Source organism: Pantherophis guttatus, chromosome 5 (assembly GCF_059756535.1).
Source record: "Pantherophis guttatus breed Tessera chromosome 5, ASM5975653v1, whole genome shotgun sequence".
NCBI classification, from domain to species: Eukaryota; Metazoa; Chordata; class Lepidosauria; order Squamata; family Colubridae; genus Pantherophis; species Pantherophis guttatus.
Genome location: NC_142067.1, coordinates 131,059,956 through 131,076,098, shown reverse-complemented (window position 1 = coordinate 131,076,098; position 16,143 = coordinate 131,059,956). Strand labels below are relative to the sequence as shown.

Sequence of the window (16,143 nt, the reverse complement as noted above, 5' to 3'; positions counted from 1 at the left end):
GGGGGGGGGGGGGGTTAAGGAAAAAAATAGTGCAAGGAAAGGTGAGAGACGGCCGTTAGGTGCGACTCAGGTATTCTTGCATTGGGGTTCTCACATAAAGTGTGATCAGAAATGATGGTCTCTTATTTGTTTTCGTCAATTCCAGCCTAGTGCTTCCCAAGGAAATAGCTCTTCATGAAATTGGTCTTTGTACTGAATTTATTTCCCTGAATAAATTATCTGGGATTCAGAGGCTGCTGATGACACCTCAGGCTAATCGAGAGGAATAAAATAGCAGCTGAAATTCAGTGAATGGGGGTGGGGGAAGAGCAAGTGGCTGGAAACTCTGCTGCAGGCAGGAAAGTGCAAGTTTAACCTGAATATCCACATAGATCTAGAGATTCAGAGATATAGACACATATACATTATTTATTAAATCTATACGCCACCCATCTCAACGTCTCTCTGTCTCTCCCTCCCTCACACACACACAATTTATTTATGTGAGGGGAGGAGGGCAGAAAATGCCTTGGCTGGAATGCAACGGGGACAAGCATCGGCACTGAAGGGTCTTAAATTTTAAGACTAGGTCTGATTCTTGTGATGTGAAGAGGTGGCTATTTCAACAAAATACTTTTGGTTTGTTTACCAGACACCTCAGAGAAGATTTAAAAAGAGACGGCTACAAACTTTATTATGCTAGAAGGATCCAATGATTTATTTATTTATTTATTTATTTATTTTATTGAATTTCTATACCACCCTACTCCCGAAGGACTCAGGGCGGTGAACAGCCATGAAATAAAACACATACATATACAAAATTTAAAATCGAATAAAATGAATTAAATAGATTGAAGGGACCTTTATACAAACCATTTGAGTTTTCTCCAACCTCGCCCTATTTTGGTTTTAATATCCATTGGGTGGATATGGGAACATTGATACAACATTAAAATGTGAATAGAATGTTGAATTATGTACAGAAATTTGGAATTATCCTGTATAAAATATGTACTATGGGTTTAGTGAGCATAGAATGCTGTGAAAACATTTTTCGGTAGTAACAGAAAGACTGTGCCAGCCTAGATTGAACCTCTCGTGTCTCCTCATGAACTGGCTCCGTATCAGTAGAATGTGAATAGTTGTGCTTCAGCAACATGGGGAGGCCCCCAGAGACCTCCCGTCTGTTCTGTGATCCTGGCAGAGTTTAGAGCTCTTTGATTCTAGGCTGCTTCTCTCCTGGATAAGTTTCCATCCGTTGCTGCTTGTCCTGTCCTCGGGTGCTCTGGAGACTAGGTCGACCTCCCCACTTCTTTGTGGCAGCCCTTCAAATATTGGGAAATGGCTCTCATGTCCCCCCTTGGTCCTTCTCTTCGTTGGGCTAGAACGTCACCCAGCTCCCTCAACCATTGGCCTGAGGATTTAGCCTCCAGATCCTTTGTCATCTTGGCTGCTCCTCTCTGTACAAGAGTCTCTTCTGCTGCTGTCTTGTCTTGTTTTTCTCAGGCCACGATCCATGGTGTGACTGTTTGCCAGTTTCCGTGGGCTCCGGTTCATTTCACATTGTTCCTGACTTTTCAGGTCCCTGCCTGGCTGGGATTTTTACCTGGAAAGTGCAGCTGCTGACTGGTTGGCTGAGCTCCTGTGCCCACTTGGGTGAAACGCTTGTGCCCACTCCGTATCCAGCGAGGCACTCCCGTCTCCTCACCACCCTAAAGGCACCTCTTGCCAGTAAGCCGGATCAAGTTCCATACAGTACTGTATATTGATCTGAACAACAAAATGTGAGTCTTTAATCACCCTTGAAGAACGCTCTGGCCTGCCTTATTGGCTCGCCCCGATGCCTCACTGGATTGCTAAGCAACAGCTCTGCGGGATGTTTCATAAGTATTTATAATCTCCAGCATGTGATTTATTTATTTTTCCCTCCCTTGAGGAGAAGGAAGAGAGCCTGGGCTTCCACCAGTTCATTTCATGCAGCTCCCACCCAAGTAATTAACACGGAGATGTTTTTTCCACAGGCTGAATTGCGGTTATGTGAGAAATACGCAGAACTGTATTAACCCGGGAAGACAAGCAGCCAGGGCCCCTTAGGAGCTTCTTTACCCATATTTTCCACATCTGTGGGGGTGCAAACTCCCAACATCTGCTTTTATTCAATGAGCAAGGGGACGATCCAGCCTTCCTGGATTACTGTATTTTATTATTATTTATTTATTAGTTTGATTATTGTATTTATTTGTTTTATTGATCAAATAAATTGGCCACCCACCTTACCACAGGGTAACTCTGGACACCTTGCAACATTAAAAGATAAAACTCTAGAAATAGAATACTACAAAGCTGTAAAAATTACATAATGCAATAGCTAAAAGATGGGGAGGAAGGGAGTCGGATGAGTGGGGGGGGGGAGGCAGGATATGATATTAATGTATCAACTACCCCAAATCTGAAGGGCCCCCCCCCCCGAGCCAGTCTTTAGGCTGTTGCTGCCTTGCAGTTTTGTAAGGAAGGAAAGAAAAATGTCTGAATTGTTCCTGATCAGTTTCCCTTATGTGTGTTTGCTAGAGGGTCATAAATGAAGAGAAGGAATACAGCGCTGACCATTCAACTTGAGGATTTTATTTAATTTATTTATATAGCTGCTCCACTCGTGGAAATGACAAGGAATCATCTCCGTCAACCCAGCTGGCAGAGGCTTACTGTACCGACAACTGAGCTGTGAAAGAGTTGTAGACCTCCTTCCTTGCTGCTTGCTTGATGCTCTCCTGGTTTAGCAAAACTCCACACCCAAGGAACTTCCTGGGAAAGCTATTGGACACGCTCCCCAATTGACCAGAGTTGGAAAGAGAGTGTTGTGTGTGTTTGTGTTGTCTAGGAAAAACTCTTAAAAGATTTGTTTGGATTTTTTCAAAAAATTTTGGATGGGGGGAAATGCCAATGGCAACCCACACGGGCCCTGAGCTCCTTGTACCCGTTACTGAAGAACGGATCTGGCCCCAGGCCTTGAAGGAACATCCACAGGAAAGCAGCTGGGGACAAAGGCTCCCTCTGTCTTGAGACTTTTCTTCCTTCCTTCCGGGCTTGAAGTTCTCAGTTCGTAGTCCATCGTTCTTCAGAGTGAAGTAGCTCCATCAGCCACTCCCCCACAGAAGAACAAGAGGCTTCGTTTGTGGCCTGCCATCCTGCCTGCCTCCCTTATACCCCTGTGTCAGGAAGACCCATCTCCCCTGTTCTGCTCACCTCAGGTGCGGAGACCCTGAGGCTGGAGCCCAAGCCATCATCCCCACAAGCCTGCGTTAACTGCTCCTGGTTGGGAAGGTCAGGAGGACAGGCATGACGGGGCAAACCCAGCTCTGGGTTCTTTCCATGCGCCTGGCTGCCTTCCATACTTTTTTTGACCATATCCTGGAAATTCTCTGTCTAAAGCAGGGCTGGGCTGCTGGGGGTTCGGAGGGGTTTGGGAGAACCTCTAGCTAAGATTCTGTGCAGTTTGGAGAACCCCAAATCCCACTCCTGGCTGGCCCCGCCCACCCCTCCCAGGAGTCCCCACGCAGCCCGTTTTGGATGCAGGTAAGTGCAGGGCATGCACGGAGGCTCAGGGAAGGTGAAAAACACACCTACCGGAAGTTTGGGAAGAGGCTCTGGGCCTCCAGAGCCTGGGGAGGCAGTTTTCACCCTCCCGGAGGCTCAAGGAAAGCCTCCGGAGGGCAAAAATGCACACACACACACACACACCCCGTGGTGCAGGAGGTCAATTAGGCCACACCCAGCCAGCAACCGGGCAGAGAACTCCTTGCTAAAATTTTTGAAGCCCAGCCCTGGTTTAAAGGTTCAGCAGGCATGGGAGCCATTTTGAGGTTGATGTAAGTGTAGTTTCAGAATACAAAATACAGAAAAACAGAGTTGGAAGGGACTGTGGAGACTAGTAGTTTTCAGTTTGCCTCAAGAAGTGATCTAGAACCATCCAGTTTCTCTTCAGACAAGAAGATGCAGAGTTGGAAGGGACCTTGGAGGTCTTCTAGTCCAACCCACCGCCCAAACAGGAGACCCTGCACCATTCCAGACAAATGGCTGTCCGGTCTTTTCTTGAAGGCCTCCAGTGTTGGAGCACCCACAGTTTCTGAAGGCAACCCATCCCAATGTTAAATGTTCTCACCATCAGGAAATTTCTCCTTCATTCTAGGTTGAATCTCTCTTGAATGATCTCCCACCGGTGGCTTCTTGTACTTCTTGTGCTTGTAGTTCTCTCATAATCTGAAGGATAACGGGGCTACTTTCCCATAGCAAGGAAGTTATCTTAGCGTGACAACCATCCGCCATATTTAGAAATGACTCAGGAAGGAAAGATCTGGGATTTGGAATGACCTTCACAGTCCCAGAACTTGAATATTATTCAAATAGGGATCTCTTGAATTTGTAAAGTATTATGCAGAGTCCTAAGAGTATTTTTGAGCTAGAATTATTCTGCAAAATAGAGTGGGGAAAAGCTCCAAAAACAATGACGAAACACCCTTAGCTAGCTACAAGAAGAACATTTGGAAGCTGTTATTTCCACCAAGCTACAAAAATACTGACTGGAAGGTTGTCCACATTTTTGCACCTGCCACATAATTATTTTCTTAATTGGAATCTGAAAATAATGCCATCTAAGTAGTAAGCAGGCGTTCCCATTTGCAGAAAAATCTAACTTTCTAGCACATGGTGGTTGAGTCAACATCCACTTACTTATAAATTCACTGAAACAAAACAAAAATGACCACGGCTGCTTAAAACTTTGCATGCACTGTAGATTTCCAGCATATACCATTGGCATAGAAATCTCCCCCACCCTATCGCCGGGCTTTTTCAAAGTCTGGTCCCTGGACCCTCAATTGGAAGGATTAGCAAAGCCACCACTTGAAACCCCAGTTACCTTCACCTGCCATCCAGAGGCTCATAGACCCTGGGACATCGGCTTCCTTCTGACCGTAGTTTGTTCGTAGTAAAATTAGCTGGCCGAGTAAACTCGTAGGAAGCCTTTGTGTAAAGGTGAGGGCGAGGAGAGCTGTGACACACCTGTAGGTGTCTGGATGATTTGCAGTAGAGGTCTGTAGAGCTTCTCCGTCGTCCAGGTCCTGGTTGTCCTAAAGGTGCTTTTTCAGGAGACAACTGGACTTTCTTGTTTGCGGTAGAAGGTTACAGATTTCGAACTCCCAAACGACCTTACAACAGCAGAAAATTATGTTAATCTGCTCTAATAAGGAAAGTTTAGAATGCAGAATGAAGAATGCAAAACACAGAATGAAGAAGGAGTTTTGCCCAGAAGGTTGCAAGTTCCTTTCAGTTTTAGTATTCAGAACAAACACAAGGATTCAGCATTCTTAGTTTGTTTTATTTATTTATAAAATTTGATACCCGCATTTCATTTCCATCATAGTAATCCAAAGACATAGGTTGTGTTTGCGTAACACACTCACCCATGGTTAACACAATCCCGTTTTCTGGATTCATGGGAAACACACGGAACCACCAGCTAACGAAACAGGTCGAGTTCCCCAAACAAACAAGGCTAAAATGAGATCGGCTAGTCTGCAGTTTAGGAAGTCACAGCCGGAGCATAGAGAGACTCCGGCTGGCAGATCTGATGGAAAAACATAACTGATCCCGCAAATCTGGCCAGCGCACCCCCATTGTATCCTGAAATACAAAGTCACCCCCACCTTAACATAAAACCATGAAGCCTGGGTGTTGCAGGCAGAGAAAATACACAGGAAAATGCACAAGAAGCTGGCAAAATACGTTGGGGCTGTAGAAGAAGAGCAGACGGGAGCAGGCTGGGCAAAGAGGGTGGAGGAGATGGGTGCCCAGTTGGAGCCACAGGCCACCTGACTAAACCTGGAGCTAAAGCAGCAGCTCAGAGGGCAAAAACATACTTCCCACAGATTAATCTGAATAAACCACAATTGAGTGTATGTGCATGTACGGTAAATACACACACGCAGACACACAATTTAACCCAATGGGTTGAATTTTGCAGGACATCAGATCCTGCCCTGTCCCGCTCAGACCTCTCTTCTCTCCGATGGCCAATGCTTGGGCCAGCCTTTCCTCTGATCTAGCTAGTAGAGGTAGTCCTCAACTTACAACTACAATCAGGACCAGAACTTCCATCCCTAAGCAATTGAACCATTAAGTGAGTCAGGCCTGATTTTACGGCCTTTTCACCACAGTTGCTAAGTGAATTGCCATGCTTGTTATGAGAATCCAGCTTCTCCCATTGACTCAGCTTGTCGGAGGCCAGCTGGGAAGGTCACAATAACCTTCACACATGAAGCCAGGAAGATGCAACTGTCAACAATACATATTGGTTGTCAAATGCCCAGAAGGTGGCTGTGGGGATGCTGAGATGGTCATAAGTGCGAGAACCAGTCATAAGACACTTTTGCAGTGCCCTCATGACTTTGAATGGTTGCGAAAGAAACGATTTGTAAGTCAAGGATTACCTCTACTGAAACCGGAAGCTTAGTCAATGCTCTGCAAACGTGGCTGGGGGAACAGTTGCATGAATTCACAGGTGGCCACTTCAGGAACCATTTTCAGGTATCTAATCAATCATTTTTCATTGTGGTCTTTGAACCTGATGGGGCATCATACAAGCTGTGAAAACTCTTTTTCGAAAGGAAGGATCTTGAATGGATTAAAAACTAAGCCTAGAATTTCAATGAAAGTGGAATATTATGTCCTGGTTGTAAGATATACCAGTAATGTTGTTATCGACCACAAAAGAATATCCCTTTTAACAACGTGTTTATTTTGAAAAGTCTTGACAGGAGTCTGGAGAGCGCTTCCTTGGAACCTAGAACATTAAGGCATTGGTTGATCATTCTAAAAAAAAAAAAGGGGGGGGTCAGTTTTTTGGGGAAAGAGTCCTACTAACCACCTACATCAAGGCCATGAAGCAGAATGTCTGGGGGAGACGGCAGACCCTGCAAAAAGGGAGGTGGGGGATTCTTTGGAAGAAGATAAAAGGTCCGATATGAAGATATTGTTATGGAAGCGAGCACGCTCTCAAACTTCAATACCAAAATAATTGTAACAAGGAAGAGAATCTGCAGTGAGGAAGTATTCTTAGGAGGAAAACTTTTGCACACACATTGTCAACACAAGGAATGAACTTCACATCAGTACCAAATTTAATATGATGGGCGAAGATTAAGGAAAACTTTCACGACGTGGTGAGAAGTGGAAAAACAGCCAACGGGATACCAGTTTGATGCTAAAAACGAGAAGGAGCCTCCTTGCGATTCAAGAAACTGAAGAGATCCTCCCAAGTTCTGAATGGGGAAAGGGACAGGAACAAGGCTTTTCTTGGAGACCAAGTCCCGATAATCTCCATGGGCCGATTAGTATCTCCTCGTTATGGATGTGCAAGAGAGCAGAGAGCAGTTCGCTTTGGAGCCGTCATTTCCAAAAAGAAACGTGCACTCAGTCTAGAATAGGTGCAGAATGAAGTAGAGTTTGACTGTTTGGAGTTCAGACCAAGTGACCTTATTCTGGGGACAAACCTTTCTAGGGAGGGGGCGATAACACTGGAAGAAGCCATGGGCATTGATTGAGAGGGCAGCTGAGAAGATTCAGAAGGAAAAGACTGGGAAGTTCGTGGCCGGAGGGTGACGGGAGATTCTGAGCGAGAGATGGAAAGAGGCTGGGGTCAAAGGTCACTAGCCCGACCCTGCATCCCCTTCAGATTAGTCTGAAATCCCTTCGGACGGCCTGGGTGAATTCAATGGGGGGAACCATGGAAATGGTGCAGCCAGGGAGTGTCGTATTGAACATCATTATGGGTAAGGATTGTAAATCAGCCAAAGCAGGTGGGTTTTGCAGTAGAGAAGACACTGTCATTGTTTGTGAAGTTAAGGGTAGGTTTTCCAAACCAGAAACTACCAAGGCTTCTGCGGAAGACCCCCAACCACCAAAGTGAGGGTGGTCTATGAGAAGGTGAAAATTTTCCATGGCCCCTGTGCAATGAGCTATCCTGTTGAAATATGGCATAACAACTTTTTGATGAGAAGAGGTGAGAGGACAGATAATCTGAAGAGGAAGATCTGCATAACTGGAGACAAAAGTACTGGAGATTGCCTATAAAGGGCAGAAGTACGAAAAAGAGGGAGAGCTTTGGCCTTGAGAAGGACCAGACCACCAGCAGCCCCCTGAGCCACCTCAACACCATCAGAACATCTCAAATGCCAAGCCCGGATATAAACATCCGGCGTTGACGAGTCTTTGAGTGATTGGGGGGAGGTTGGGAAAGGGATGAAAACAACACAGACCTAAACAATCCCAAGATAGTGAGTCAGTTGACAGCTTATCTCCTGAACGGCTGTTTAGCCCAGTGAAGAGAACTCTGGGAACTCAGAGCGGGGGCATCGGGTCACACGTAGGCAAGCCGAAGGCCCCCTTCGGACCCAGAACCTTGTATTGGGTTTGCCTGGCGGATGCATCCAGATGTGGTGCTTTGCAACAGCCATCCTTCTGCTTTCTCTCGCTTTGCTCAAGGGCTGGGCCATCCTCAGAGAGACGTCACTCACTTCTCCGGCTGCAGGGTGGCCTCGGTGGGGCCACAGAAGTGCACCGAGGATGAGTCAGTCAACGCTGGCAATGTGAGCAAAGGCTCACGTGTCTGTCATCTAGACAGATTAGATAGGAGGACTGTTCATTAGTCATTGGGAGAAAGCTTACTTCCAGGCTCCAGAGGTTTTCAGAAAAGGCCCTTTAAGGTAATGTTATGTCTCTCTTCCTGAAGGTGGAGAACAGACAAAAGGGGAGAACCCAAAAACAAAGCACAGAACTGAGAAGGAAAAGAAGATTAACACAACTGACTAAGGCAATACAGATGAAAGCCACCGAGGGCCTGCAGTGACCACAGTGGGTTGGAGGATAAGAAGACCTCGATCCAGAAAGGGAAGAAACAAAGCTCCTGAAATAAACTAAGCGCAAGAACAGCTGTGGACTTCAACTCCCAGAACTCCCCAGCCAGTCCACGCATTTTAAAAGTCATCACGTTTGAGATACAACATCTCTAAAACTTCCCTAAGTACCGAAGCCGGATGTGTCATTCACGGAGGCTGTGACCCAGGCCCATTTCTGCCTCTTTGGGAATGAAAGCAGGGGGCTATTTTTAAGAAGAGACTTTCATCGCTGAAAACTCTTTCTCGAAGGCAGAAGGAAACACGCTTCAGAGCTCTGACGTGCCTGTCATTAAGCGTCAGTGAGAAACAGCCTTGGTGGGATAGAAAATCTCTTATGAAATATATTAACTTCGTACAGATAAATAAATAAAGAAATAACAACAATGGTTGGAGTAGAATAAGATGGTACTATACTGGCTTAAATACAAGCATCATTTTAAAGCCTATGCCCAGAAAATTTTAGGGTTTTTTTTGGACATATTCAAACAACATACAAATAGGTTGTTCAATCTGAGCCATTGCTTATTTTCTGTATATATCAGAGATAGAGAGATTATTACATATATGATTACGTAGTATCATCATGTATGTGCACACGACTGCATGCACCTACGGCATATATTATAACCTCTCCAAAGCTAGAGATTGGCTTGTCATCCGATGATAACTGGTGGATGTAAAAGCAGAGAGAAGGCCCCTGCGAAGTCATTAGCTGCTTCACTAATAAACGAGGTGTTTTTTTGTACTGACATCTATTGAGAGGCTTGGATTTGCAGTAAACTTTTAGAATTCAAATTCTAATGTCCAATTTGTTCTAAAGAAGCTTGACTGGCCGTAATATCATCTATATATTTTTCAAAAAGCTGGGCGGGTAAATAATTAAATATACCCGCCACCTAGCCGTAGAAGAATCTATAAGCCCCAGCCTTGTTTGGTGAAGTTCAGCCGAGTCGTAACCTTGAGAGAAACGTTATCTAACCGCCATCAGAGAAGATCAGGCACATCCTGTATCAAGGAAGCAAAGCTAAAACTTGGATGACAGATTTAGCAAAATCCTGAGCGATCCAGTTTGGAAGAAGCTCAGATATGTCACACATTTTGACAGCAAAAGTTCTGGGAGCTGAAAGCTAGAAACCTTTGTGCTTCTTCTAATGATCGTAGGAGAAGGAGAAGGGTCCTGCGGGGTCTAGATTTGGAAATTGAAGAGGACAAAAGGCATCAAGCTAAACACAGGCTGAAAAGCTGTCTCAAGTATTTGGAAAACATTGCGACTGCCCCCCGTCCTGCAGCAGATCAGAAGGAGAGGAGAGGCTCTTATTTAAGGTATTCCCACTTTGTGAGATTCAAGCCACGGGCCCCATTTTCCACCTTGGGAGCAAGTGGTAGATAAGCCACTAATTTAAAGAAAAGCAAGAGCTGCTGAGACGGTCAGAAGCCCTCAGGAGCTCCTGAACTGCCCACCTGGCGTGACTAATGGAGCTTTTAGCCCATTTTCAGAGCACTTTTTCCAGGAGTCATTTCTGTGGGTGAAAGCACTTTCAGGCTCTTGGCCTCTGGGTGACCCCTCTGGGCGAGTCACTTCCAAAGAGGAGCTTTGCAGCAGGCAAGTCGCATTTCCAGACTTGCACAGGAACCCCAGAAGTGAATGCACACACGGGTGGAGACAGCCGGAAATGGCGTCCAAAGTTGTCGTGTGTGAGATACGGCTGATTTGAAGACGGGCTTCATGAGGAGCCTCCCTTATGAAATACCTTTTCCAAAACATTTGCATGGTTTTTGTAAATTGGTGCATCTTATGAAGCCTATAAAAAGGACACAAACAAAATACTCCAAGAATACAACCGCTTGGTTCTATAGGCCAAAACAGAAACGTATCTCTCTGCAGGATGATTTTGGAATTATGCAGCTGAGGAGAGCAGTAGAGCAGAAACTCGGTGGAGGCTGCATAAGAGCTTTGGCTTTCTAAGTTACATTTCTATAATGCAATAAATTCCAGGAAGAAATCAATTAGGAGATTAAGTATTGATTAATTAAACAATTGAGCGTTTTGTGGATGTGATAAAGCAGAGAGGTCCATAGGAAAGGAGCCAAGGAAGCCAAGATAGGTGGTCTCAACCATGAGATCAAAGCTCGACCCCTTTTCTCCATCTGCTGCAACACCCATGGTGGCTCTTTGATTGAAGGATCGTGGCTGCTTTGATTGACAGTCCCCCAGTCCCCTTTATCACAGAGGCAGCCACCTCTGTGATAAAGACTTCAGTGCCAGAACTCCTTGCCCCGTTGCTCCAAGCCAAAATTTTTAAAAACCCCAAACACCTTCCTTACTCATAGCAGAAATCCAAGTTTAAGAGAGATCATTTCACAAAACTGGCCGCAATGAAATCATCCTCACAAATAGCAGCTTTGCTGTCATTTTGGTTAGGGGGATATTTCCAAGCAAAAGCTGGAGAAATGAGGCAGCAAAAAAGCCCGCAATACACAGAAATCTGGGGGGAAATCCAGATATTTGGCTCCAGGAGAAGGCTCAGAATCAGCCCCATTCAGTCAGGCCTGGTTATACTGGCAGCTGCCTTTGCTCCCCATCGGCCCAGGAATTGGTGCCAGGCCTCACATCAAGTTCTTTTGAAAAGACCAGCCCAAGACACCTACAGCATTGGGGGTCTATAATCCCCCCCCCAAAAAAAATATCTGCAGCATTTGCAGGAGAAACCTGCCTGTTATAAAGTCAGTCATAGGAAGGCAGACATCTATAATACATGAAAAATATTGCCCCTTGAAGACGTGGCGTTGCTGATGCCAGGAAGAGTCATAGATCAGCGTGCAGCTGGCTGGAAACAGGCCCACTGAACGTGGCGTAATTGATTTGTTTGTGAGGTAGGAGGCACAGAATCACACCACAAGTCTTTAAGCTGCTATTTAAGCTGCTATTGGTTGTGCTAGCTCTCTCAACTGGGAAAAAGGTTTGGTAAATCGGTATAGCTCTGTACAGGCATCATTGCTACATCCTTTTCAAAAACATAATACCTATTTTTTTATTTTTTTTAAAATCAGGTTGAAGATGAAAGCATACGCAGATGGAGCTGGATAAGTCCCTGGAGGATTGCATTTCTCTGCACTTAGCATATTCTCTCAATAGCTGTAAAATGCTCTAAACTCCCATCTCCACCCCATCACAATCTGGGGCCTCTTCCTTCGGCTGATGAAGATTTGATGGAAACTTTGTTTCCTGCATCCTGCATCTCTTTTCCCCTCCAAGGTAAAACCACCTAATAGAATATGGTTCCCTCTAGATTTATACTGAAATATGTGTTTCCCATTATTCCTAGATGGATGATACGGCCACTCTTTGAACGTGACACAATCCCCTCCCGGCATCTTCTGCTTTCAGGTTATTACCACCCGTGTCCGTTAGAATCATGTTTTCTATGTAAAAACACCACCTCCTCGTGTGTCCCATCCATCGTTCAAGCTCTCCTCTCCTCTTTAACAGACATTCATCAGGCTTCCGTCTTCCGTAAGGCCTTCACTGCAGAGATTTAGTGCTCCTTCCCTGGTGGTCGAAAAGCAAGGTGAGACCTTACAGGAGAAGCCCAGAAAAAGAGGTCAAGGATGTTTTCTGTCAGCCCTTTGCTGAGGTACTGTAATTTAAAGGGAGTGGACAGAAGATACAAGGAGCTGGACAAGAGATCCCTTTGACTAACTGCATGAATGAATTAGGCAGAAGCCGGGTAAGCAACACTTCAAGACTCATGTATTTTCAGAAGCTTGCTCCCATATGCAATTGTAAAAAGGTTATCATACAATGACAGTTCAGTGAAGGTCTTGCAGAGTAGACTTCCCTGTCTGGTGTTGGGTCACCCAGCTACGAAAGAAGAAATCTCCACCGGTACGAGCATTAAACCATCCGCATTCTTAAAGTGCCTCAATAAAAATCCATCGCAGTCCACAGAGGTCATGTATCACTTTCATCGTTCAGTTCATTAGGCTATATAGAACTATTAATTCTCCAGAAACCATTTAGTGCAAAGATAACAGAAGAACACAAAAGGAAAAAAAATCAAAAGGCACAAGCAGTTCCTCCCTTTCCCTTTTTTTCCCTAACACTTTATAATATTCATCTGGGTTACGCAGTTTAATGTAATCACCAAAAACAGCTATAAAATATCGTACCAATTTCTGTACACTATACACCTCTATCCTACATCCCCCCCTCCCCCAACGGCACACATTTGAAGAGCTTCAAGAGAAATGTACAGCATAGAATTTTTCTTTTTTTTAAAAAAAATACATTCTACATCAAGACACGCACACACACTCGGTTCCAGTAAGTACATTCTGTTCATCAAGTCAGTCTTTAGTCCTGATCAGGGGTTTTATTGCTGGGACACAGTTTGGTGTGGCCATTTTGAGCTCATGGCACCGTCTGAGGCAGGAAGGCAGTCACCCTTGAAGCAGAATAACCGTGTTCTGTGACCCGTCCTTCTCCCTTTATTTGGTCATCAGCCTGAAGAGCCTCGTCGTCCAAGTTGCTGCACGCTTGAGACGGGGGGGGGGAGCAACGAGGAAGCCCCTCTCCCATCACCGGTGCCCCTCCTGGGTAAGGATGGAGCTACGGCTGGTCTTCAGGAAGCACAGCCACGGGGAAGGGGCTGCACTGCAGGCTCCTCACCACGGGCCCTGAAGTGAGGAAAATTCAGGGCGGCCTTTCCTATCTTTCCACCCATTCCTCATTTTGAGACCAGAGCAAGATACAAAGAGCCTCCCTGTCACCGAATAGAAACGCAGCTTCTCTCCTCCATTGACAGGCCAAAGGACTGACTTGGCGAGGGTCTTTCTACTCTCATCTACTCCCCTCGGCTTCATCCATCTCTGGGACCTTCTCCCTCCCATCGGGTGGGGGGGCCCAATTTCTATCCCAATTTTTTCAACTGGAGGAAATGTTAAATGAGAGCTGCTTTTATCAAGCTCAGCCCTCCAGCTTCCTTCTCCCCGCAAAATAAAGGCAACCAGAAATCTTCTGAGCTTTTCTGAACCTATTGCCTTTTAAACCCCAAAGCTGCCTGGCTTCTATTCGGATGTCATTAATGCAGAAGTTGCCATTTCTTGAAATAGAGGTTGGTATTTCAAGGCAGAAGAAGCTGCAACCTCGGGTGTTTTCATGCCGGGCTCCAACAGACAGCATGCCATATCTCGGTTGCGTTGCATTGCTTTTTGCACGGAGCTGTACAACTCACAAATGTGTCATCGTTAAAGCAGCAGTGACGTTGTACGTCAGCTCGTCTATATTTGTTACCCACTAGCAAGTAGCAACTGATTAAAGTCTTTGCTTTCCTGGCCTCCTTCAGCTGAAACCGGCAACTCCAGCTCTCTCTCTCTCTCTCTCTCTCTTTTGCATATTGCTTTTTCTCAAGCGTTCAGATTTGGTGCACATTATTAGCGTACAGGTGTGTTGCTATAGAAACAGAAGTCTCCATTTTGCCTCTAGGAAACCAGTCCGCAAAAGCAAAGAGTTTGGATCGTTTAAGCAAATGTAATAAACAAAACTCTTCAATAAAGGAAAATTAACACTCTGGATGGAGATATCTGGCAGGGGACCTCAAAGTCTATCTACATTCGCATATTTGATATTTCTGTAATTTACATATATTACATTGGGCTCAGGGCTCGTATTTGCTGGCTTAGGAAGAAAACGAGGATAAAGGACCAAGTCCCGGGTGTGAGATGCACCAATATTCTTGAGAATTTGGGCAGCAGGGAGGTACATCCAGAAAGTGCATTATTATTATTATTATTATTAGTTCCTACTTGATAGTGTGTTTGAATGCATGCAAATATTTCCTCTTCATGCATTATAGCAAGCAGGATTTTCACATTTTCTTTCAGCATGATTAACCGGTATTATATCATGAGAACGTGAATGCATACTACTAAAATACGGAGAAATGCATTCACATAAAACTTTTGCACTGAGCTGTATCATGAAGTATCGCTTTTTTTAATACTTGGGGGGAGGGGGGGAAGGAGATTATTATTATTATTTATGACACACGTCAGACAAGCAGCCTTGTTATGCATTGACATTTCTGTGCTTATGTAGGTTAACCGGGGCAAGACTGGGAGAGTGAGCGTGTCCATCCTGACCTTGACCCAGGTCAGGCCAAGGGCAGGTCCACCAGACTTCCAGCATTAGCGCCGCCATCACCCTACAAGCATTTCAGAGAAGGAGAAGGGCCCTTCGCTTGTACAAGGACTGGTACAAAGCCAATGAAGAACATGAAATGAAGAGATGGCAAAGAAACCATGACACAAACCCCCACAAAATGTTGGCCAGGAGGTTCTGGGGAGGGCCGCCATGAAGATGAGGCTCCCTCACTCTTCACGCAGCTGCAGGCAATAGCGGTGGTAGCGAAGCTGGAAGAACATTTGCTCTAGAATCGAATGGGTCATTCCAGGCAGAGAGTAGTGTTCCACCACCCCAACATGCTTGAAGCCTAAGGACTCATACAACTTGTGGGCTGCCACCTTCACCGCCGTGGTCCCCAGCACCACAGCGGAGTAGTTATTGACCACGGCAAACTCCAGCACTTTCCGACCCAGAGCTTTAGCGATCCCTTTACCACGGTATTTAGAGTCCACGGACATGCGGCGCAATTCCACCGTGTTGTCCTCCTCGTTGCCTCGGGCCGCCACGATGCCCACCACGTTGCCATTTAACACTGCCACCCAGAAGCAGGAACCTGTTGGCACAAAGCAGAGGGTGAATTGGATCCTTCTCCAGAGACATTTTGCCTCTTATGCTTTTAAACATCATCAACACACAGGAAGCACCCGACGCAAGTTCTCCTTAGAAACCGCAATTAGCCCAAAATGATCATGTCAGATGCCTTCCTATAACGTTTCTTGCACTACATCCAAAACATAATTTTCTGTTTCATTACATATTGTCTAAATATTGGAAGCGTTGAGTAATGAAAATGAATTATGTTTTGTGAGCTTTGCCATCTGTGAAAAAGGAGTTTGTGAACGTCTGTCTTAATTCGCCCAGTACTACGCTCCTGGGAAGCAGCACTGAAGCTTCTGCGGAGGAAATGGGCCGGTTCTCCGTGGTTTGGTACCTGCCCTTTCAAAAAGCTCCAGTGGATCACCTGCCTCATGAAGTCTGGGTGAAGCAGCCCATGAAGAGGGCCTCTTAACGTCACCCAGAGATTTG

The 16,143-nt window shown here is 45.5% G+C and overlaps 1 protein-coding gene across 2 annotated transcripts in view; it reads right to left on the bottom strand.

Moving 5' to 3' along the window:
- Positions 1 to 5,342: 5,342 nt before the first annotated feature.
- ASPNAT (aspartate N-acetyltransferase) overlaps positions 5,343 to 16,143 on the bottom strand; it is a 45,444-nt gene continuing 34,643 nt past the window's right edge. For both annotated transcript variants that reach the window (XM_087895619.1, XM_034415933.3), the window contains one exon: positions 5,343 to 15,670. In XM_087895619.1, coding sequence (XP_087751745.1) covers positions 15,303 to 15,670 — 368 coding nt within the window. In that variant the 3' untranslated portion in view covers positions 5,343 to 15,302. The remainder of the gene's footprint in view (positions 15,671 to 16,143) is intronic.